General features: G+C 34.0%; 1 protein-coding gene and 1 non-coding gene across 2 annotated transcripts in view; both read right to left on the bottom strand.

Moving 5' to 3' along the window:
* Nucleotides 1-5,749: 5,749 nt before the first annotated feature.
* LOC131854709 (adenylate kinase isoenzyme 5) overlaps nucleotides 5,750-25,647 on the bottom strand; it is a 42,218-nt gene continuing 22,320 nt past the window's right edge. Inside the window, exons 5-12 of the mRNA XM_059205849.1 lie at nucleotides 24,570-24,752; nucleotides 13,637-13,915; nucleotides 10,971-11,101; nucleotides 10,197-10,416; nucleotides 9,154-9,318; nucleotides 8,256-8,388; nucleotides 6,890-7,041; nucleotides 5,750-6,007 (exon numbers count right to left, since the gene is read on the bottom strand). Coding sequence (XP_059061832.1) covers nucleotides 5,882-6,007; nucleotides 6,890-7,041; nucleotides 8,256-8,388; nucleotides 9,154-9,318; nucleotides 10,197-10,416; nucleotides 10,971-11,101; nucleotides 13,637-13,915; nucleotides 24,570-24,752 — 1,389 coding nt within the window. The 3' untranslated portion in view covers nucleotides 5,750-5,881. The remainder of the gene's footprint in view (nucleotides 6,008-6,889; nucleotides 7,042-8,255; nucleotides 8,389-9,153; nucleotides 9,319-10,196; nucleotides 10,417-10,970; nucleotides 11,102-13,636; nucleotides 13,916-24,569; nucleotides 24,753-25,647) is intronic.
* Trnai-aau (transfer RNA isoleucine (anticodon AAU)) lies at nucleotides 22,503-22,576 on the bottom strand. The gene has a single exon. It is a non-coding gene; the product is annotated as a tRNA-Ile (tRNA).

Raw genomic sequence — 25,647 nt, 5'->3', positions numbered from 1 at the left:
TACCGGTTTAGCTTACAATGGTCGCGGATTCGATTTCTCGTACGGTGCAAAAATTTGTATACAAGAGTACGATAGTTTGCATCGGTCTGGCTGTTTTCTATATATAATACTAGCTATTGCCCACGACTTCGACCGCGTTAATTTATACCCTTAGGGGTGGAATTTATCAAAATCCATTCTTAGGGGATGCCTACGTCATAGTAGCTTTATGCATGCAAAGTCTCAGCTCGATCGGTTTAAAATTGACAAAGTTTCATACAAACTTTCATCCCCTATTTTATCACTTTGGGGGAAGAATTAATCAAAATCCTTTCTTAGCGGATGCCCGTCATAACATCTACCTGCAAGCCAAATTTCAGCCCGATCCTTCCAGTGGTTTGAGCTGTGCGTTGATAGATCACTATGTCAGTTACCTTAGAGTTATATATATTTAGATATATGTTTTTACGAAAAAAAATATATATGTATATATTTGTATCAGTTATCTAGTAGCCATAACAAGCTTTAGCTAGCTTAACTTGGGTCTAGATGGCTGTGAATTGTTGTGTGAATTGCAATTATACTGTAAAAAAAAACAACCTGTAAAAATTAAATAGAGATAAGTTTGTATTTATTAACTGATTTATACAAATGGAATAAAACAAATTTATAATATAAAATATTGTGCTTTATTTTAGAATTGTAAACAAATTCTACAAACACAGTCATAATTATCTAGGTGTTCTCATGATTATGTAATGAATAGGTACATGATAATATTTCATTATCTGTTAACACAAGCAAGTAAAGACGAATACACATACTATAGTAATAATAGTTAGGAAATTATTAAGAATAAAACAAATATATATAATAAACAAACTTCTGCTTAGAATATGCAGTAAACAATTATCTATACATATAAATAAAATTGAAGTGTCTGTTTGTAATATTGAAATAACCGTTTTTTACTACATGCATATGAATGTGAATACTGTACATACAGCAAAATATCATTTTTTACTATTTTTGTCTGTCTGTCCGTCTGTCTTCCGGCAGTCTCTGTGTACCGGCTAATCTCTGAAGTGGCTAGACGTATTTTGACGGGACTTTTTTTGGCAGGTAGCTTATTATTTAAGAAGCAACTTAGGTTACTTTTATTTTAGAAAAATGGAGTTAAATTCCACGCGGACGAAGTCGCGGGAACAGCTAATATATATATTATAACAAATAAACTTTTGCCCAAAATATGCAGTGTGAGGTACTACTGTTTCTTATTCATACTTAGTTTAACGAGGCCCATTTCTTTATAGTTTTTTTTTAAACGGTGTACGAATTCAAATGTAGGTATGTATGTGTTTTTTGTTCTGGGAATAAATCAATATTAATTTTTATTAAAAATTATGCAATGCAACTACCTACTGTATGTATTAAAAATACAAATCATCTAGTGTTGATAACTAATTACAATCTGATTAATATTTCGTTAAAAAAGTACATATTCAAAGTCCAAAGATTAATTTTTTATCGAGACAGTTTGTAGAAAGTACATTTTGCATTGTAAGACGTGTTTCTATGGAAGGAGTGAATAAGAGAACTCAGTGAAACTACAGGAAGGGGATTGTTACTAATGTGGACTAATAATACCATTGCTAGCAAATAAAATAAATGCAATAGAATAAGAGAAAATTGTTTGCCAATGGACTTCACTCCCTCACTTGTTATTAGACGGTTTATTTACACATAAAAATTAGTAGCACGTCTGTTTTTTTATTTCAAAATAAGTAAATTTTCACTTCGTCTTTACTTACTTGTTTGTTGAACAACATTATTAAATGTGTTACAAATAAATATATTAATATGGACGTCATATACATATAGTAATGTAATAACCATGAATCTAGATTTACAGTAAAAGTTCACGGCTCAAAATATATAAAGAAATATGACCATGCATATGACTTTGCATTATAATTATACAGCATAAAATTTATATATGTAAATATATTTTTATATCATCATTCCAATCCAAATGTTATGAGTTTTAGGAGTAATTTTACGTAGATATTTTTTTATTATGTCACATACATATATATTTTAAAGAATAATAATAAATTTACAATATTTAATATATTTTTTATTTTTATGCAATGTTATCAACGTAATAAGAAAATTAAAAAAAAATATTTTTCGGCCCACTCATAGCTTGCTTTTTGAAATTTTATACACTTTTATTAGTCTAAACGTACAAGAAATGTCTGTCTCTTCACCACTATTACTGTTGTTTATTATTGTAATTATTATTTAACAATATCCAGATCATTATTTAAGATATAAATGGATACATGTAAAATTCGTAAAAGGTATACTCGCAATCGTTATTTTCTGAAAATTTTCCAACTTTATGCGTATTTTTTTTTATTTTACATTACGTAACTTAGAAATTAGCGAGTTAGGGATGTGACGCCACATATTTTGTATTCATAAAATAGTAAACCGAGTTTAAATTCTTCAGCAAAACAATTTAAATAATATTTATACAGATGAAGTTTATAACTCTAAATAAGATTTTCGTTTACAGTTTAATATTCCTGTTTTAATACCATATTAGATTTTGAAATGTGAGTTACAAAATTTAGGACCCCTCCCATCCTTCTGACACTTTGTCCATGCTATATACTGTATTGGCAAATCAGAACTGAATTTTGTGGTAAATTTTCATTTCTGTTATTATACATTTTTGTTTATACTTCAATGTCTTGATAATCCTTCATAATATATATCCGTATTCCAAATCTATTTTTGTATTTTCTTTTTACCTAGACAGATATTAAATGAAACTACAACAGTCCCCCCCTACATCTTCCTACACTCTAGGGATTGATTTTTATGTAAAGATTTCCACTTTGTTTCTTGGTGATTTCAGATCAGATGAGCATAACTGGCCTTTGGCTCGGTATATAGACACAATTTATATAACTAACCCCTAATAACATGACCGTATACAGTAGTGCATTGATTACAGAATGTGAAAAAGTGTAATAAATTCTAATAAATCTATGAGTTATTCTATATTGGCCCCTGATTTGTGATAATATAACTACGTGATCTCAGTACATACCTATCTACATAAGTTCAGTATCTACATCCTTATTGCTAAAGTGGTTAAATAATGAAATTTATTCCTTCTAAAACTGATTTTACGGTTTATTTTCCAACCGCAACTTCTCTATTCGTTTGTAGTTTTTTGTTTCTTCATAACTATTTACTGTGAACAGATTTTGATGTTTATTTTTTTATTTGAAAGCTAATACCTCTTGTGTGGTCTCATAGAAGTTTCATCAAAATCTGACCCGCAGTTTTTGAGTTATTTTTAATAATATGATTGAATCTGAACACGGTATTCTCAACATACTTAAGTACTTTATTTATTCGACATTGGACTTAAAAATTACGAACAACACAGACAAGAACAAAACGTAGAGTGAATGTGATAGTTGATTGATTTAAACGGCCTACACACGGCACTAAAATCGGTCGCAATATCTGAGCATTAGTGATGGGGTTACAATCGATCTCGATTTCCCTACACACGAGGCGATCTAGGAAACGATCCAATCCGCAACTTCTGCGTCGACATTGTCCCTAATTTTAGTGTCGTATATAGACTATTTTAATTGGTCTACTGCAATTATTTGTACCTATCAAGTTAAAATTGATTTTCATACTGATATGATCATCATTATCTACCTACGTTATATGTTATCACCACGATTAGATATTTTAATTGTATACAAAATTAAGACTATATTAGTTTTGTTCTGTCTATTATTATTCTTATTTACAACATTTTATATTCCTCTATACCTACAGACAACACGAATAATTTTCAAGTATAAAAGTGCGTACATTTAAATTTGTAACGACATTTCATAGTACATTACATTAAATTAACATTGTTACATTGATTTACAATTTGTAGATATAACAAATTAATTAATTGATAAATTATAAATATTATTACTATTTAATTGAGATACAATAAATACGCTTACACAAATAATAGTGCAATATCTATTATTATATATTACGTAATAATAAATAGTCTTGTGTACTAGTTCTTTAGTAGTTCCAGTAAATGAACTACGCAAATTAGTTCTTCGATCATTCTTCCTTTAGTTCATTCAATAACCAAGTTTAATCGAACATTCTACCTTCTTTCAACTCGAGATGGGAACTAATGAACTAAAAGTGCGAACTGGTTCGCAGCGGAGCTACGAACTGAACTGATTATTCCAGATTACGAACTATTAGTTTCAAGACTAATGATTTACGTTAAAAATAACAGTTATTATTTCTAAACATGACTAGATAATAAAAAATAAGTAATAATAAACTTATTCTAAAGGCACTTCTTAAAATGTGTGCGTTTTGTTTTTTTTTTAATTTAAATTATAAAAAACTAATTTTAAAATTAGGTACAATAATATACACTAAGTACTTATAATATCTTTGTGGTCCGTTCATTTACATTAAATAAAATACGTACAACCTTACTTATATTTTATAGAGGCCAATTCCTCTATAACTTACGCTGGCTCTAAAAATATAAGATTCTATTTTTTTTAGTATGTCCAAACCTTATCCTTTATTCATAAAAATGGGAATGTTACCAGTGTCTTCCAGGAAAATAAAAAATAAAAATAAAGTAGGGCATACGATACATAAAACTATATATATAAATGTATAAACAGAACATTTTGTGCAAAAAAATTATAACATCCCGCCAAAATGGGTATGTCTGGCAACCATACATATAAAAAAAAATATAATTATTTACGATATTTATTTAAGGTTATTTTAAGCTTTTGCTATTAGAAACAAATTATTTTTTATAAAAAATAATATGCATCTTTATTAACAACCTTTTTCAGCACAGCATCTTTGTAATCTAAATATCTCCATAGATACATTTTAATTGTTGTTGTAGTTTTATAATTCGTGCAATTCAGACAGGCGCATACGGCCAATATAGTCATTAGTTTTATCAATCTTTGTAGTGATATTCGCAGTATACATTTTAAGTGATTTGTTCAATTTTCGACTCAATTAAAATAAAATATTTTTGTGCGCAATGGTGCAAGCATTTGATGTAAATTTTCTCTTGATCTGATCTTTTTATGTACACAAAATTTTAGTTTAATTCTCACAAGGGCGGTGCCAAATCTTATAAAAAGTATTAATTGCTCTGTGGTCTATGTTATGATGACGCCACATCGTCTCTAGCATGCTGATAAATTAATTAATTACGTTTTTTTATATCAGTTGTAATCCACGGTCAACGTCCAGACGTAGACTATCTAATTTTTTATAACATATGATAAGGCTCAATGCTGTTAAAAAATAATGTAACATTGCTGAGAAAATGTCAATGGTGATTAAACTAAAACAGTTTTTTTTTAATTTCCATCGAATCATTTGTGTGGCACAGAGGAATTAACACCAATAAATTCGTTTTTAAAAATCAGATATTCAAATTAATAATTACTTATTAGTAAATATTCTATAACGTCCTAGAGACAAAAAATATACTACGTGAAAACAAAACATCTAAAAATTAAGTAATGTTTTCAACATCCAATACTAATTTACCTATATTTCTTAATTTAATGTTTTTTTATATTAAATTTAACGATATTTCGGCACTTCATGTCGTCTCTTAGAGACCGTTGCTGGTATTTCATACCGTAAGTCCAATATTGAACTTCTAATATTTTGTATCTATTTATTTTTTCGATCTCTATTAATTTGTGTAGCAACGTTTATTTATTTATTTAGTGGATTGTTCGTGATTCACAATTTCACATACTCATATAGTTTTTAGTTAATAGTCACAATCTACCTACATGTGCGTATTCATGGTCACCTCTCCCGAACTCTGTTCGTACAGTCGTCTAACGTCGTCTTGTGTCATTTGCGATACAGTTGGTATTTTTGATACGTTGTTCAAATTCATTATGGGTTTTATCTGAAAATAATGTTCCAATTGTTAAGAATTTAATTTTCTATAATACACATCAAGACGTAGATCAACATGAAACGAAAGTGATAACATGATATAGTGATTCTGAAACGACCTCGGTGGTCTAGCGGTCTAGCACACCGCTTTACGACCGATAGGTGCGGGTTGGATTCCTCGCACGGCACAAATATTTGTATCCCTGAGTATGATTGTTTGTATCGGTCTGGGGTGTTTTCTATGTAAAATATGTATGTATTTACAAAAAAAGATCTATGTATTTGTATCAGTTATCTAGTACCCATAACACAAGCTTTAGCTAGCTTAACTTGGGTCTAGATGGTGTTGTGTGAATTGTCCTGAGATAAAAAAAACATATAACATAAACACTTCAGTTTATGTTATATCGATGACTTTGCTTAGCATGTAGAAAACACATGGCATAATAAACAGGCGAAAAAAAAACCAATCGTTATTAAAATTATAAGAAGAGACTTTCGAGAAAAACAGGCTTTGAAATAACGGACGAAAGTTTGTCCACACAGTCCAATTAAATAAAAAGTTATGAGTTATGACTAATAAATAGATAATCCCCAGAATTACCCCCAATGAGTACTCGTTCGCGTTGTGTACGCTGTCATGGTGTAAGTTATTATGAGTTCTATGTATATTGTAATAAAGTTGTGATTACCAAGTAATATTATAAACATGAATCTGTATTATTGTAAACATATACAACATTCATTTGAAAAGAATATGAGCTGAGTTTCTTGTCAGTTCTTCTCTACTCGAAATCATTCCGAACTGACGGTAGATTTGGCAAATTATAAGAGTCTGTAATAGACCTACATGAATAAAGATATCTAGAATTTGAATAAATAAATGATGCACCTTGTTACCCCCAATGAACCCGTTGGCGTTTCCGTTGGGCAGCGTCCCGTTGTGCACGCTGCCGTTGCGTAGGGCTCCGTTGGCGTACCCGTTGGTAACCGCGCCGCCCATACGCGACATCGCGTGCGCGAACTGCTGCACTGCCGACAAATCTGCAATTGATAGAAAGAGACAAAACATATTTATCTAGAACATTCATTTACCCCAGAAAACTAATAGAAATACTTTTTTTTTAAATAGATACAATATATGTATATGCAAAAAACACTCAGACCGACATAAACAATCATGTACCGTGCGAGGAATTGAACGACCATCCGAAGTAAGGCGGTGCTAAACCGCTATAGCATAGAGGCCGCTGTATGAGATACAGCATACTTACAGCCGGCCGGGCCGTAGCATACTTTACTCATCAATACATGAGTAAAGGCTGTAGATCATAAGGCTTTAAAGTTTGAAGCCCCTGCTGTAATTGATAAGAATTAGGCGGAGTGTATTTTTGGCAAAGGCTTTTTTGCTAAAAATACACTCCGCCTAACAGTGAAGATTCGTTTGTATTCTGACGATTTCTCTGATACGGCGCATACAAACTGCCAGAATCAACGCTAAATCAGACAGAGAGGCAATTCAAATTAGATATTAAACAAATGTTATGTAAAAAAGCCTATTATAGGATAGATGAATTTATAGATGTTAGCAATATATAGCAAGAGTAAGTTTATTTGCGGACAACGTTATAATTTTAATTTTCATACTGCTTTCTTGATATTTGATAGCGTAGCGGCTTTTGTATTGATTGCCGCATGCATCCTCATGTAAAGTGCGAATACTGTAACTACCATATAGTAATTTTTGTAGCTGTGACGTGGTCGAGTGGAATGAGTAGTCATGATCACTAAAATGTCCAGACATGTGGCGGCGTGGTGAGCCGGGTCATTGAGCTCCCTAATATATGGTCGAGCGCAGTGATGGCTGGCTCATCCGTCATACTCGTGAACGAGTGCTGCTTGTAGGGACTGGTCTGCTCTTATCACTACGACTGATTTAATCTTATTGTATATTTATATTTGACCCAAAAAAATAGTGCTTGTTGGTAGTTTGTATTCACACGTTTCGACTTGTAAATGTAAACTTACAAGGATTATTTAAAAGAGCAACACACAAGTTTCTTGCTCGTTCTTCTTGTGATGAGACAGCTTTCCGAACGAGCGGTAGATAAAAAAAAATTGTTATGACTATTCAAAAGTGCTTAAATTAAGTTTATTTGAATAAATGATTTTCTATTCTATTCATAGAAATCGTCAGTACGCAAACATGAGTGATGCTTTGTGTTGATGGTTATAATGTAAACATATGCTGTAGATACCTGTGCGTGGTGACGACGCAGGCTCTGGGGGCGACTGCGGTATCTGCGCAAGTGCCTCCGCCTTCTCCAGCTCCTCGAGCAGCACCTTCGCGAATTCTGTCTGCACGTCCTCAGAGTCAGTGTCACCATCCACCTGGAAGTAGATAACTGTTAGTATTATTGAGTTTAATTATGACGGCCCTGATGGTTGTGCGGTTTAGTCACCGCCTTACTTCCAATAGTCGCATGTTCGATTACTCGCACCTGGATTTAATTTCGTATAATTTTAGGGAGATAAACGTCGGCTACATGTGCTCCTCGGTGTCATATATTGCTACCACCACAAAGTAGAGTTTCGGTGTGAAGGGTATAGTATAGCAAAGATTATACGGTACATGGAACATCAGACCTTATATCGGTGATTCTATTCATGAGACAGATAGACATAGAGGCAACGGATACGACTTACCATCACGGTCTGTGTGTCCGTCCGCGTTAATGAAATCAATAACTTTATCATTGCCTTTATTTGTTTATCATTTCTTAATTCCAACAAATGATTGCAATTCTTTTATAAAGTACCTACTAGCTGATCCGCATAACTACGCTTACGTTACATTTTGGTCATTTTTGCTACATTTTTCATTGCTACTTTGCTCCTGTTGGTAGTAGTCTGATGTTATATAGCCTATAACCTTGATAAATGGGCTATTCGCTTACTACAAGCATTTTTAAAATCAGTTCAAGTAGATATAGCGCTTAGCGCTTTAGTCAAATTAAATGAAATCAAAATATCTTTATTCATCTAGGACTATTGCAGACTCCTGTGATATATTAAATTTACCGTTAGTTAGGAATGCATTCGAGTTGAGAAGAACTGATAAGATAGTGTAGTATAGGTAAATCTTTATGTACTCACTATAACGAGCCTATGTTGTTGATCCAAATTCTTCAACATGGGCAGACTGAGCTCTCGGAACACCTCTAGGCGTCTCCTGAATGCTGCTACGGAATCATCCCGTCTGCCACGTCCCAGCTGTAACTTGGAGCAGTCCAGGAGTACCATGCGAGGGGACACGCGGAACTGGAATATTAATAAAGAAACTCAACAGTCAAATTACATACTCGAAATTGACGGTCTCGCTGGCCTAGCGGTTGGTACATCGCCTTACTTACAATAGTCACGGGTTAGATTTCATTCATGAAATGAACATTTGTAATCATGAGTATGATTGTTTGTATTGGTTCGAGTGTTTTCTATATACATTAAGAATCTATTTACGACTAAATGTATTGAAAGTACTACTGTCCGTTGTTAGGTATCCATAACTATGTATATATTTAAGTATTTCTCTTAGTTGTTTATATATGGTATAATATCTATATCTCAGAACAACTTACACAGCGCCATCTATTCCCAAACTAAGCAAAACTTATGTTATGGGTACTAGACAACTAATAAAATATTTTATTTTAATATATGCATATAAAACACTAAGACCGATACAAACGATCATACTCAGGAGTACAAATGTTTGTATCCTGTAAGGAGTCTAAGTTACGAGTATCCGAAGTACGGCGATGTGCTAAACCGATAGACAACCGAGGCCGAGTATAAACTCTGCTTTTCTAGGCTAGTTTTTTTTTATAATACGTAGGTGGCAAACCATCCATTACGCCACTATCAGATGGAGGGTATAAGCATACCCCTTGTTGCCGATGGCAACCTTTTTGATAGTTTTTTATATATATTTGAATTTTATATTTTGACGTTCTGTTTTTATATACCGTTTGTTTTCTTATGCCATATTGTCTTTATATTTTTGCTAGCGAGCTGATTACACTTATTTTACCTCACCCAGGAACGTGTCTCATTTTAAACCAACCTTAATACAGTCCTTCCGTAACACCACTGTATAAACTTTCCTGAGCTAAAATTCTAGAAGTAAAAATATTACTTACTTCCGTTTGGAATTGTTCCATTTGTTCTAGGTCGCGTGGATATCCATCTAGAACAAGTCCATGCCCGCTCCTGGCAGCATCAGTAACTGCTCCCCTGACGAGCTTTAGCACCAGGTCGCTTGGCGCCAGCTCTCCTCCACTGATGGCCGAGCGAGCCAGGGCCCCATCCGATGCTGGACCACCGCCGGCGTCCGCTAACGACCGGAGACGCTGACCCAGGCTGTGTATATACAGTTAAACAATTTATATTTATCAAAATAACAAGCTGACGTTTTAGGCCTTACGCTAAGTAGTATTAGAGTTTAAAATCTCTAAAACTTCGTTTGTATTCAAGGATTTATTTTTCGAACACCAAACATTCCTTTTTTTTATGGACTAGTCTAATGCTGTTGGCCGCAGCTGGCCTTTATAACTTCACCGGACAATAGGGCGAGTGCAGAAGGCACTTCACACCCGCAGAAGGACTTATAGAGCGGCTGAAGGCCAATTCGTGGAAACAATAGTGATAAATTCCTGGTGAAAATACACAATGAACTGACCTGATATGAAATCAGGTCAGTTGATCCAGGTACCGCTCAGGTCGCACCCGGGGCTACGGCGACTAATCGCGGTTTCCGAGAACCACCGAGAAGTTATAGCTGGTAGAAATCCTGCAGTATCCGTCCGCACCCCTTCGTAAACGCGGATGGGTAATATATGAAGATTTCCCCTCGTTAAAAAAAGGTATCAATCAGGTGAGGTGCCTTGTGTGGTGTTGTGAAGGTGAAGACCTACCTGAAGTGTGTCCACCCCTGCCGCTGGTTGACGGTGCGTTGGCACAACGTGGCCTTGTTGCTGCCCGGCCCGCCGACCACCCACACTATGGTTGGACGGGTGACGGCACCTCGCACTCTTATCACCTCAGGCTGCAAACAATATATATATTGTTGTAGAAATATGTAGTAAAACTATTTATGACTGGAAAAATGTATTTAATTATAAGATGGTAGAGAGTGAAGTGACATAATATAATTTTGTTTTTATAGTTTTGATTATGGAATATAAGAAAACTTTAAATATATCAAAAGAGTTTCTCAACATATATTTATTTTATATTATATTAACTATCCGCCCCGGCTTTTTGTTCACATATTTAAAGGAGCATGCAAATTTTAACCCCATTTTACTTTTTACCTAAAATTACTAGCTAGTAGCCCCGGCTCCGCACGGATGTGCATGTATTATATATACGAACCTTCCTCTTGAATCACTCTATCTATTGCTAAAAACTGCATTAAAATCCGTTGCGTGATTCAAAAGATCTAAGCCAATAGACAGCGGAAGAGACTTCGTAACTTTCATACTTTATAAAGATTACGTGTAATTTTGCGGAAGTCCATTTCATATATATTTTGGGGTACGGGTGGAGACCCACCAACATGCTGTCTACCTTAAGGAGGGCTACTGGCAGAAGGGGTAATGTATCGACGCTGCCGTGATAGATTGCTCTCATCAGCAACTGCATTATCTCAACCCTCAACCTAAACACAGCTTACAAAGCTGCGTAGCGATCGAAATAAAGAAAATAGGTAAGATAATATAACGTACCCCACATTATGTTACCTTACCTATTTTCTTTAAATGAAGAAAAAAGAAAGGTACAATGACAACGGTAAAGTCTAGTTCGATGAAACCTACTAACCTTCAACACTATATGTCCTTTAGGCTGACTCTACTACTCTTTTTGCTTCTAATATATGACCATTTAACACATTCAAAACTTGATACCGAAATAATTGGGTCAAAACTGTTGGGTCAAGGAATATTTCGCTTTGTCTTGCTTACCATAAATATAACCAGACATGTACATTACGATTGTACGGCCACATGCATCGAGTTAACTAGTACTATATATAGAATTTATTAGGATGTAGTCTGTTTTTCCGACTACTGCTGTCGCAGCTGGCTTTTATAGTGTCACAGGACTATAGGGGACGAGTGTGGATCGCACTTGTCCCAAATTGTATTTAGCAGACGGCCTAAAGTAGAGTTTACTTGTATTTTTTTTAATTGGGACTGATGTAAAGTACCTATAGTTAACCGTATAACAAACAGTTGTGATAAAAATCTTATATCACTAACAAACTCTGCATTTGATCGCGGTTATAAGCCGATACTTCTGTCAAGATTTTTAGATCAATATGATATAAATTCAGAAATACTGCCGGATCCTGTATCGAAAGTTTGGTGGCAAAGGTATAGGAAAACACTACCTATGGTATATGGTACACTGATCAAAATCAATTAAATCAAAATTACGACAGCCCGAGCCGAGGTCCGAAGCCCCAGCGGTGCGCTCAGACTATAGTCATATCCATCAGGCGGGAGTTGGTCTTTAGCCGCTCCATAAGTTCTTCCATTGTTTGGAGTGCCATCTGCGCTCGTCCACTATCGTCCGGTGAAGCTGTAAAGGTCAGCTGCGGCCAACAGCATTAGTCCGAAAAAAAAGGTGAATCCAAGAAATTCTAAGAAATTCGTCTCTCTCTTTAATATATTCAGTAGGTAGCCGCTCTTCCTCGAGTCGTTTCTATCGTCCCTGTATTTTTACCGTGTTATGTTTTCGTCAAGTCATTGCGTTAAGTATCTCAGGGGCTGATACGATTTTTGTTGTGTCTGTTATTTGGGTATATCGATTTATTACGCGGCTCCGCGTCTGCTGTAAATTATATTTAGGTACGTAGTAATTATAACACAATTTCAAAAAATTGTCTGGAGTGGTTTCTACGGTTTCTATTCTGTAAGTTTTATAAGAAATAGCCGTGCTGATGTTTTATTTTCCCTGTTTTGCAACATTTTTCATTTTTGCTCTCCTCCTATTGCGCGTAGCGTAATTATATACATATCTATAGGATATAGTATTTCTAGAAAAGTAGGCTATCCAACATTATATATTAGAAAATCGATTCAATAGCACCGAAGGTTGCTCTGAAGTTTGAAACTTTATTAAAATTACCTCTTTATAATATCGAATTACATGAATTGCAAAAATGTCTAGACATCAAGACAACTGATATAGTTATTATTAAATTCAATATTGTATTTAAAACGAAAGATTAGATTTTTTGTGTGTTAGAAATAAATAAAAACAGAAAAATACCCAATTAAAAAATGTTTAACAATCAAAAGTTGTTAGCGAGTAACATGGGTTGTATTTTATACTAAAATACGGGGCGTATTCTATGTAAATAGATAAATTGTGATTCCTATAATAATTTTACCCAACCGAAGTGAATGAAAAATTTGATTAGTATTTTTAATGCCACAATGTTGGCAAACAAGCAAACGGTCCAACTGATTGTAAACGGTTATCGTAGCCTGAAACACCAGAATTGTCACGTGCGTGTTACCGACCCTTAAATAATCGTAATATATGTATGTACACTATTTGAGATCTATTTTACCTTTGGCGTAACAATCCTCTCGTTTCTATTTTCCTGGACTGGCGGCGCCACTGGCACTACAGGTGGAGCGACAACATCTCTTCTTTCTCTCTCCCTCACTTGATATTTCGGTGAAGGAGCCGGTTCTACCCCGACTATCTCGCCCGGTATACCATCAGCGCCAACCCCGACGCCGCTTACGCCATTAACAGTTGTTTGGTCTTCATAGTTCCCGAGGATCTGAAGGACGGCAGCTCGAAAGTCCTTGTATACCTCTTCAGGATTTCTTTCGCCGTTTACCTGAAATTAAAATGAATTATTAACTTACTTCAAAAAGAGTTCTTATTATTCTATTATTGTAATTTTCTGGTTTATTAAACCGTACAAAATAATATAATTTTATAACATCTCAAGATTCTCAAGCTGCAGTATCTTATGATTATTTCAGAGTCCCTTGGTTCTCAGCAAACCCTGCAAAATGGAGATGCGCACCCTTAGTACGGTCCCAAGAACACTCAACATCTGCTCGCAATAGAACCCCCAGTGACTATATGTCACTATAGGCTTTTTGTAAATATAATCTGGTAAAAACCTGCTAATGCAGCTGTAGATACACGTTATAGTATAAAACTATATATTATCGCGGACATTCCACGAAAGACATAAAATTATTTATATACCTACTCAAATTTACAAAACTTGTGACTAGGCAGTATGGGCAATATTCTGCGCCTGTCCAAATTAAACGAATTTTAAAACAACAACAATCAATGTCGACACATTGATTGTTGTTGTTTTAAAATTCGTAATAAGAAATACACTGAGCAATTAATCACTATGTTTTAGATAAATGTTTAGCTACTATATTTAAATAATAAATTCAAATTTAATCAAATGTTGTGGTTCCCGCCAATTGGACCATAGACAAGTTTTTAAGGTTATATTTTTCCAGGGCAATCGAACACGTCCTAGCGTGAGAGTGAATACGTCTGTTATTTTATATTTAGAAGTAAGTTAGTTATTCAAAAGACTTTAATATTTTATGGACTCAATACGAATCGTTAGATACCACCTGTTTAGTATCACAGATCTCAGATTTATATTTAAATTAATACGATACATACAAAATACTAAGGTAACAAACTAACCCATTTTTCTAATATCATAAACGCGAAAGTTTGTAAGTATGGATGGATGGATGTTTGATATTCTTTCACGCAATAATTTCTAAACGTTCTTTTATGAAACTTTATGGTAATATAGCTTATACATCAGAATAACACATAGGTTATAGTTAAACAAAACATTTTTCATATAATTCAATATATATCATTTCATTCGTCTGCACCACACTTATTTGATGAAATAAGTGTGGTGCAGACGACGTTGTGGTGGTAATTTAGTCCATTAATAATTAGAAGTATATAGAATGTGAAATATAAGACAAAATAGTGGCTATCTAGTTCCAAGATAAGCAGAGCTTGTGTTATGGGTACTAGATAACTGATATTATTACACATATACATTTTATTGTAAATACATACATAATATATACCAGAAACACCCAGATCGACACTAGTGTGTGTTGATTTGGGTCATACTAATATATATAAATATGTCTACTACCGTGCGAAGAATCGAACCCGAGACCATCGGAATTCACGCGGTGTGCTAAATCGCTGGATTACCGTAGCCGTCATGTTGGAATAATAAATGAATTAATGTATTATAATAATCATTACTTGTGAGAAAAATAATATTCCCTAAGGCATATGAAATAAGACAATTTATGTACTAGAATAGATTGGTGTACTAATACCTTCATCACACTATCACATATATACATATAAATAAAATTGGAGTGTCTGTTTGTAATATTGAAATAACAGCTTTTTACTATATGCATATGAATATAAATACGCTACGTACACCAAAATATTTTTTTTAATAATTTTTGTCTGTCGATCTGTCTGTTTGTTCTGGCTAATCTCTGAAATGGTTGGGCCGATTTTGACGGGACTTTTTTTGGCAGGTAGTTTATGTAATTTAAAATAACTTAGGCTACATTTATTTTAGAAAAATAAAGTTAAATTCCATGCGGACGAAGTCGCGGGAACAGCTAGTTTATCTATGTAAATACTGTCGTCCCGCGCAATTTGGTCTGCATCACACTTACTTGACATTCATCATTATATTTCACGCAATTTACAATATATATCTCTTTTATTTATACCCTAGATGTTATTCTGATGTATAAGCTATATTACTGTAAAGTTTCATCAAAATCCGTTCAGTTGTTTTTGCGGAAAAGTGTAATCCATCCATACTCACGAACTTTCGCGTTTATAATATTAGTATGTAATATTATATTATCTGTGATATTAGTATGTAATATTATGTTATCTGTGATATTAGTAAGATAATGTATACTGAAAGAAGTTTTCTAATTGTATAGGATTCTACACTCATACTACATTTTTTTCACCTATTTTGTGTTGAATAAATGATACATACATATTTGGGTCACAGTAATGTCTAACTGGGCGATAAACTAAAAATTCATAAACACCTGCAAACTGACTGCCACCTGCCATCATAAAGTACCTACAGCTTACCATCCAAACCAATTTATTATTAACTAGCTATCCCCGCGACTTCGTCCGCGTGGAATTTAACTTTATTTTTCTAAAATAAAAGTAGCCTAAGTTACTCCTTATTACATCAGCTACCTGCCAAAAAAAGTCCCGTCAAAATCGGTCCAGCCATTTCAGAGATTAACCGGAACAAACAGACAGACAGACAGACAAAAATTGTAAAAAAATATATTTTGGTGTAATTACCGTATTTCTATTTATATGCATGTTGTAAAAAACGGTTATATCAATATTACAAAATTCACTCCAATTTTATTTATATGTATAGATGTAAACTGTGTCCATATGTATTATAATCAATACCACATATTGTTCAGTACAAGTAATATTCAATAATAATTTAATTAATATTACAAACATATATATATGTATCTATACACTAGATGTGCCTACGACTGCTTACATCCGAGTGGAATAGTGACGATAGTAATGGATAGTATAAAATATTTATTAATCTAAACTAAAAAAGACAAAGAAAAAATTTAATCGTTCTAGGTTCCAAAATGACGAATTTTCGTACAAACTTTCACTCCCTTTCATATTTATTTATATTTATCAACAGCCTAGAAAATAAGTTTCAAGCTTTTAGCTTTAAAACTGACGATATATTTATACATCCTTTCATCTCCTACTAACAAATTGTCAAATCTAAAAACTATACGGTAAAAGTTAATGTAAACAAACTCTTGAAAGGTATGAATTATGATGATTCTGAAAACGTACTCACAGTAATCTTATAAACACACCAACCATATTCATGCACTACCTACAAACAGACCTTACACTCACCACACCACACCATACCACCACACCACACCATACCATCACACCACCACAACAAAAACATTGAATGTTATTGTGTCCCACACATTACTACATTAGTTTTTGTTATAATGTCCCACACATTACTATATTAGTTTTTGTTGTAACTGGTTAATAAGATATGTGTTTTATATCTAAAATTTTTAGTTCCTTTTGGAGATTCTTGTTTGTTATTTCAATTCATTATGTTAATGTCAGTATAGTATCTAAATATATATTTTTCTTCTTATTTCAAGTTTTTTTATCAAATTATCTAAAATACTTAGCAAATTGTCTGTACTTTTAGACTTATAATTTTTACAAGATAATTCATATTCTGGTTCCTACAGGACAGGCCCAGTCTAGTGTAGGACTCAATGCTATTGTGATTGTATTGAAACAATTTTGGTAAATAATTTATTATTATTATTTTATATTATTTGGAATATGGGCATGTCGATGTTTTAGTGAAAAATGACCATAATGAGTATACCGTTTACAAAAACGAAGATCGACTATTGTCAACTCTGAATTCCCCCCGTCACTTCTAAATATATAAATAAATTAAAGTTATCAGTTATTCATATCAATGGGTCTATTTTATGGATAACAATTTGAATATAAATAGATGTCACAACTATGACCATTACAATTCCATTAGGTACCGTATACCTGCACTCACACAGACGAATAGTCTATGACTCTTGTCATAGAGTGCCCAATTGTCTATGCTTACGGGTATATTAGTAGCTAGCTGACCCCTCTACTTTGTTCGCATGGTATTCGTAATAAGTTATTATTAATAACAAAATAATAATAATCTTATCCCTGCTAATATCATAAATGTGAAAGTACGGATGTTTGTTACGCTTTCACGCAAAAACTACTGCACCGATCATCATGAAATTTTGTAAACATGTTCTTGGAGACATTAGGATGAACAAATGATACTTTTTATTTAAAAAAAACATGCGAGTAAAGCCGCGTTTAAAATCTAGTTATTATTATAAACGCGAAAGTTTGTGAGTATTTATGGATGTTTGTCACTGTTTCATGCAAAAACTACTGAACTGATTTTCATGAAACTTTGCAGTAATATAGGTCAGAGTAACACAGGCTATAATTTAAAACTATATTATGTAAATTGGGCGAAACATAATGATAAATGTCAAATAGTGTGATGCAGACGAAGTGCGGATCAGCTAGTGAATAATAAATAACCTCTGTACAATTAACATAGCACCATCTAGTCCCAGAGTAAACAGAGCTTGTGGTATGGGTACTAGACAACTGATATAAATACTTAGATAAAAAAATTTTGTAAATACATACATAATATACATAGAAAACACTCAGGCCAATACAAACAATTATACTCATGAATACAAATAAATGTTCGCACCGTGCGAGGAATCGAACCCGCGACCATCGGAAGTTAAACGCTAATACCCATTTTATAAACTACTTAGAATAGTTTACGGGCGCAGACAGACAGACACAATTTAAAATTCACAAAATACGGATTGACAACCTCATCCATCCTGATCATCTGGATGAATGGCGGTCTTCCACCGTGCGGTTTTCTAGAAACTTTTTGCCTCGCACAACCACATTATGGAATCACCTTCCAGCAATGGTATTTCCGAACCGATACGATATTGAAACCTTCAAGAAAAGAGCTTATTCCTTTTTAAAAGGCCGACAACGTACTTGCAATTCCCCTGGTGTTGCGGGTGCTCATGGGCGGCGGTAATCACTTACCATCAGGTGAGCCGCATGCTCGTTTGTCCCCTGTGTTATAAAAAAAAAAAAGAAGTTGCCTGAAGAGAAAAGAAAAAAGCCGCGTGCTAGTTACTAAATTTTTACATAGCATCGTTCAGAAACACGTGCACTCTCCCACGCCGTCCACAGACTGTGTAAGTATAATGAACGGAATAAACTCTATGGTTTACCCTGTAATTTAGTGTACAGAATGATATTAGAGTGCTAGAATGCAAATAATATCTAATTATGCAATACGTTTAGTGTATCACGTTAATTTACTGGCAATAAAAATCTTACTTTTTATTGAGGGGTTTGGGCTTTTGTCAGGTGCTTAGACCTGTAGCACTGCGACCTACATAGATCTATTGTGCTCGCCCTTTTTCAGAGTTCACTACTAGACCCGTCAGGGACAAGAATTGAAGGATATTCTTAGAAGCAATGGTTTCACTCATAATTAAAAAAAATATGATCATTCTGCTTCTTCTTCTCTTCTTTATATAAACTATAAGTAAGCGAAATTTCATACTCGCCGCCTTACACTTAAAACTACCTCGGTGGTCTAGCGGTTTCGCTAGACCACCGAGGCCGTCAAACATTGATATAGCGGAAGTTTTTAGTAGTTTTAAGTGTAAGGCGACGAGTATGAAATTTTCACCGCTTTCATTCCGCTTCACACCGCTTTACTTCCGATAGTCGCGAGTTCAAATCGCGCGGAATTCAAATATCCACGAGTATGATTGTTTGTATTTTTTCTATATATACTATGTATGAATAATAAAAATAATATCAGTTGTCTAGTACCCATAGCACAAGCTCTGCTTACATTGGGACTAGGAGACGTGTGAATTGTCCACGAGTATTATTATACAACATTAACTACTAACGTGGTATGGGCATGTAATGCATAGGAATGAGGATCATATCTTAAGTAAGGTGTTACATGTGAATGTGGATGGTTATAAGGGCAGAGAAAGACCGAAAAAGAGATGGATGGACTGTGTGAAAGGTGATATGGTAAGAAAGGGAGTAAATAACGAGATGACTGCGAGAACAGAGATGAACGGAAGAGCAAATATTAGGTTTTTAGGTTTTAGATATTTATTCTCATTAAGAATTACAAATAATTCACATGAGAACTAAAGGCATAAATTTATACAAAATTAAATATTAGTGGAAATACAAAAGAAGGTATATATCATATATATAAAATTCTCGTGTCACAGTTTTCGTTCCCATACTCCTCCGAAACGGCTTGACCGATTCTCATGAAATTTTGTGCGCGTATTGAGTAGGTCTACCCGCATAATAAATAAATGGGATAAGGAAAAAGCAGATGATGGTGAATAGCCTATATGTTATATGTTATTTTGATTTATAAGCTATATTACTGTAAACTTTACATCAAAATCCGTTCAGTAGTTTTTGCACGAAAGAGTAACAAACATCCATCCACACACACAAACTTTCGCGTTTATAATATTAAAAAGATATAATTAAAATCAAATTAAAAAAACCATATTGACTGTCCGTTCAGCTTACGTGTAACAATTGAGGTATCAACACGCTGACATTGTCCGTTGACCGTTGGGGAATCGATCCGTGTACCGCCATGCTTTATTGATAGCCATCGATTTGTCACGGCGGCGACATGTCATTTTCAATGAGGGTGCACTTGACTGGCTTATTGACATCGCAAACTCCAATGTCAACAAAATCAAATGGTTGACCGTTCGTAATGGTAATTTAACAGTGTTTAATAGTTAAGTTGGCATTGAATTCGAACTATGTAAGTGTTTGTTAAAAGTTCATTACTAAAACCTCGGACTGTACGATATGACTTTGAAAATTAGTAATAACAGAGTAAACTTGGTATATCTGTATGATATGACTTTGAAAATTACTAATAGAAGTAAACATTTTTTATTTTGCCAAGCTGAAGAGGAAACTCCGCTACACATCCTATATGGTTGTTGTTATTCCAGGGGGTTTCCAGGGGGAACCACGTGAAGGTCTAAGCCGATATGGTAAATTGCTAGCAATGGAGTCAATCCGGTCGGTCCACATTACTAACAATCTCCTTCAACTTTGTCCAGGTGTGTTATTATTTTTGTTGAGAAAACTCTTTTGATATTAAATAATATAATATTTAAAGTTTTCTTGCATTCTTTAATTAAAATTATAAAAACTAAATTATATTAAATCACTTCACTCTCTGCCATCTTACCATTAAATACATTTTTCCAGTCATAAATAGTTTTACTACATATTTCTACAACAATTTTTATTATTTGTAAAGCAGTATTTTTAGACCCTAGGATCATTTCTTGTAGTCCTAAAAGTGTATTATGAGGAAGGGTTACGAATGTCATGTTTTTGAGAAGTTATATATTGAACTAGCTGTTCCAGCGACTTCGTCCGCGTGGAATATAACTTTAATTTTCTATAATAAAAGTAGCCTATGTTAATCCTTATGACATCAGCTACCTGCCAAAAAAAGTCCCGTCAAAATCGGTCCAACCATTTCAGAGATTAGCCGGAACAGACAGACAAAAATTGTAAAAAATGTTATTTTGGTCTATGTACCGTATTTATATTCATATGCATGTAGTAAAAAACGGTTATTTCAATATTACAAACAGACACACCGATTTCATTTATATGTATAGATAATGTATTTAAATTCAAGACCGTCTCTGTCAAATCGACCGTCGCTTGTTTGTCATATTACATATATAATAATATATCTAGTATTTACATAGTATGTAGTTGTTTAATTAAATTACCGGCTGGAGCTTTCCCTTTGCATAGTTTATGAGAAAATCACTAGGACTTGTCCACAACGTATTCTAAATCATTATGTCTTTCAATATTCAGTCTAGACCGGCTCGTAATATTACGACTGTTAAACAAATTAGTCAAATACACGAACAGTTTTTTTTAATGGAAGATAATTTTATTTATTTATTTATTTCAGGCAACAAGGCCTATATTATAGATACCTTATGGACTAACATATATAAGAATTAATATTATACAACTAACTAGCTGATACAGCAAACGTTGTTTTGCCATATAAATTAATACTGCTATTAAAAATTGGTGTTGGTGATAGAAGGGTGAATTTAGTGTTGTATCTATTTTTTAATGTCGCATAATAAAAAAATAAAATAAAAAGAAAATTGTCTAAAAGATGAAAGTTTTTGGGTGAGCCACCCTTAACACTTAGGGGTATAAATATTAGTTACAAACCTATTCTCAGACCTATTGAATATAGATATAAAATTTCATCAAAATAGGTCAAGCCGCTTCGGAGACTTGTGACTCGAGAATTTTATATATTAGATGTATATGTTGGTGGGACACCAGTGGAATATGATAAAATGAGCATGATGTCAGATCAGTATGCCCATGGCAAATTCACCAGGAATCTATTACCATGGATGCCATGGGGAAAGGCGTGAAAGTCAATCTGACATGGTTCATTGCGGCAAAGGGTAAAATTATAAATTTTCAAACACCAGGCAGACTTCACAAATTACCATATTCCTGTATTATACATGTATAAATTAATGTTTTTTTTTATGAATCAAAATATTTACTTAACAATATTAATATAGACATAAAATAAAAATACACGAAAAAAAAGTGGGATAATAAAAAAAACCAAGTGGCCCATGAGGGGATCGAACCCGCGACCTTCGCGTTATTAGCACGACGCTCTAACCAACTGAGCTAATGGGCCGATGTTTACAACATCTGAAATTCTGTAACAGATTCGCTGCCCCTTACCATTGTATATCTGGTGTTATAAATTTAGATATATTTCGTGATATCTTATTATTTATTGCATAATTATATCACGTTATTAGTGATAATGGATTCAACAGAAAGGAAAATTACCTATCTAGTTTATCAACAGTGACTAATATAAAGACATGCAATCACTAAAAGAGAATGTAACAGAATATGATCCATACTAATATTATGAATACGAAAGTAACTCTGTCCTTCTGTCGTGGTTTCAAGCCAAAACCACTGAACCGATTTAAATTAAATTTGGTGCACAGATAGGCTAGACCTTGACAAAGTACTTAGACATACTTTTTAATGCGTAAAAGGGTTGTAAGGGGATGAAAGGAGAGATGAAAGTTTGTATGGAAGTATCGTTATTTTTAAAGTTAGAAGTTTGAAATTTATTTTGTAGGCTGTTGATCAAACATAAATAAATATGACATTCAAAGTTTGTAAAGATGTTATCCTTAAGGGAGTAAAATAAAACATTCCACTGGGGCGAAGTCCCAAGTGCAGCTAGTATCTTTTATATATACACGTTACTGCACTTGTAATTTAAAATACAACATTGTATTAAAAAAAAGTGAACAAACAACTTATCTACGAATGAGATCTCTTGCAGTCAACCTAACGAAGTAACATACAATTAATTAGTGTATTGAATTAACTTAATGCCATTTTTATAAAATAATTTTATTTTTAAACATTTTGTATAGCCTGCGTTCATTGAATGTGTGGCTAACGAATTATATGAAGAAATCAGAACCTTATGATCCCAAGCAACTGTCCAACATTTGTTACTTCCCTGTTAATGCATTTTGAACCTTATTGCACTAAGATTGGCACTAAAATACGTTATTACATTACAGTCATCTGGAACAGTCCCCCAAGTTCTATACTAATAACACATTCATACAATATTTAACGAGGCAGAATGTACAAATTTATCATAAAATCTATTTTCATAACTAGCAGCTGGCCTTTACAGCTTCACTGAACGATATGGGGCGAGTGCAGATGGCATTCCAAAGCCGCAAGACTTATGTAGCGGCGGAAACTCAATTCCTACCTAACGGATATAACTTCAGTTTGACCTTTTAGGGACCGCTAGGGTTCGAACCTCGGCTCATGCCGTCGTAATTTCGATCCTCGTTTGAATTGAACGGAGAATCGATCAGAAGGGCGACCGGAAGCACAGGGAAATTACAGGGATTGCCTGTAATTTCCGTGAGCCCTCGTTCCTCACCAGTCAAAACTATACTATAGGTGTTACACAATAACCGTTTCAGTCATATAAATAACAAAGATTATTTCTATTCTATTCTATTTCAAGCGTCCGGGCACGTATCCAATAGCACCGGACAGGTGCTTTTCAAATATACACGTATATAGGTACACATATGTAATTTGTCTATGCTGTTTTTATAAGGTACAAACGACCTTCCGGCTCACCTTATGGTACGTGATTACCGCCACCCATGAGAACCCGCAACACCAAGGGAGTTGCAAGAGCGATGCTGGCCTTATAAGAAGGAATAATCTCTTTTCTTGAACGTTTCAATACCGTGTTCACATATCTAACTAAAGGAGCATGCAAATTTTAATCCCATTTTTAGACCTAATTATAAAATAACATAATATTGATAATAACTACACAGCGCCATCTAGTCCCAAGCTAAACAGAGCTTGTGTTATGTGTACTAACTAGATGAGTGAGTACAAATATACAAATATATTTTTGAAATACATACATAATATATACAACCACCAAGATCAATACAAGGAATCATACTAATGAATACAAATGTTTGTACTGTGCAAGAAATCTAATCCGCGTCCATCGTAAGTAAAATAGTGTCTTAACTGTTAGACTACCGAGATCGAACATGTTTTCTTTGTTAGAGGTGATTAAACTAATTAAAAAAAGGCAAGAATAAACTTACGGATATTAACATGTTGCTCTGGTCGAAGTAATCAGCCACCGGCATGACATTCTTGTAGAAGTTGCCGAGTTCCATCCTGGCGAGGCTTAGCACTACATGACCTAGCCTCGCGCCGTACTCGATCTGCCGCTCGAGGACTCTTTGGCGCCAACTCACCAGTACCACGCCGTTTATGGTCTGAATCTATAAGAATAAATAAAACTAAAAAAAAAGATAATGGTATTTTAGTTGACTACATAAACTGAAAAAATATATAAATTATTATCTGAATCTATAGTATATTTAAATAGTACATAAATATTTAAATAATTTACATTATAGTAAGGGTGAAGACTGGACGATGATTTTTAGATGTCCTTTTGGTAGACTGAATTGAAATAAAAATATGGATGTAAATAAGTAGATTTGCATAAGCGAGTGAAACGTCCTACAGACATAAATAATTTTTAAATTTGGATTTATGTAAGGATGGAATTATAACGTAGATACTCAAAACCACAGAAAAGGAAAGTAGTTTGCTTTATGCTATTTTATGCTTTACGGTATTTGCTACCTTACTCTGTAGAGAAAACCTTTCTATAGAATGGTCCCAAACGAGGATTGAAATTATATCGGCCTAAGCAGACGATCGAACCCCTAGAGGTTTCCTTCTGCATTTGCCCCCATTTTCATCGAATGATGCCATAAAGTCCAACTGCCAATATCATTAATATAGTTCGAAAGATTTTTTAAAATACATATGGCAAAAGGGCAACGGGCACTACAATACTGAAGCATCCATTCTTCAAAAGAGTTACTCACGAAAATTTAACTATTGAGCCTAGCATGGAAACCAGAGTACTTAAGACAAGAAAAAGGAAATCAGGTATCCTCGGAAGGCTACACTGTACGATCAAAGGGGAATGGTTTGAAGTTAGGAAGATAAAGTGACTTTTCTAAACAATTCTAAAATGCTGTTAGCCGCAGCTGGCATTACAGCTTCATCGACGATAGGGGGCGAGTGCAGATAGCAATTCAAACCCGCGGAAGGAATTCTGGAGTGGTTGAAGGCCAACTGGCGGATACGACTTTATGCAGT

The sequence above is a fragment of the Achroia grisella genome, unplaced genomic scaffold (assembly GCF_030625045.1).
Source record: "Achroia grisella isolate CSIRO2021 unplaced genomic scaffold, CSIRO_AGI_Agris_v1 utg1244, whole genome shotgun sequence".
Taxonomy (NCBI): Eukaryota; Metazoa; Arthropoda; class Insecta; order Lepidoptera; family Pyralidae; genus Achroia; species Achroia grisella.
The sequence above is the reverse complement of the archived record's forward strand: the minus strand, read 5'-3'. Positions and strand labels throughout refer to the sequence as shown.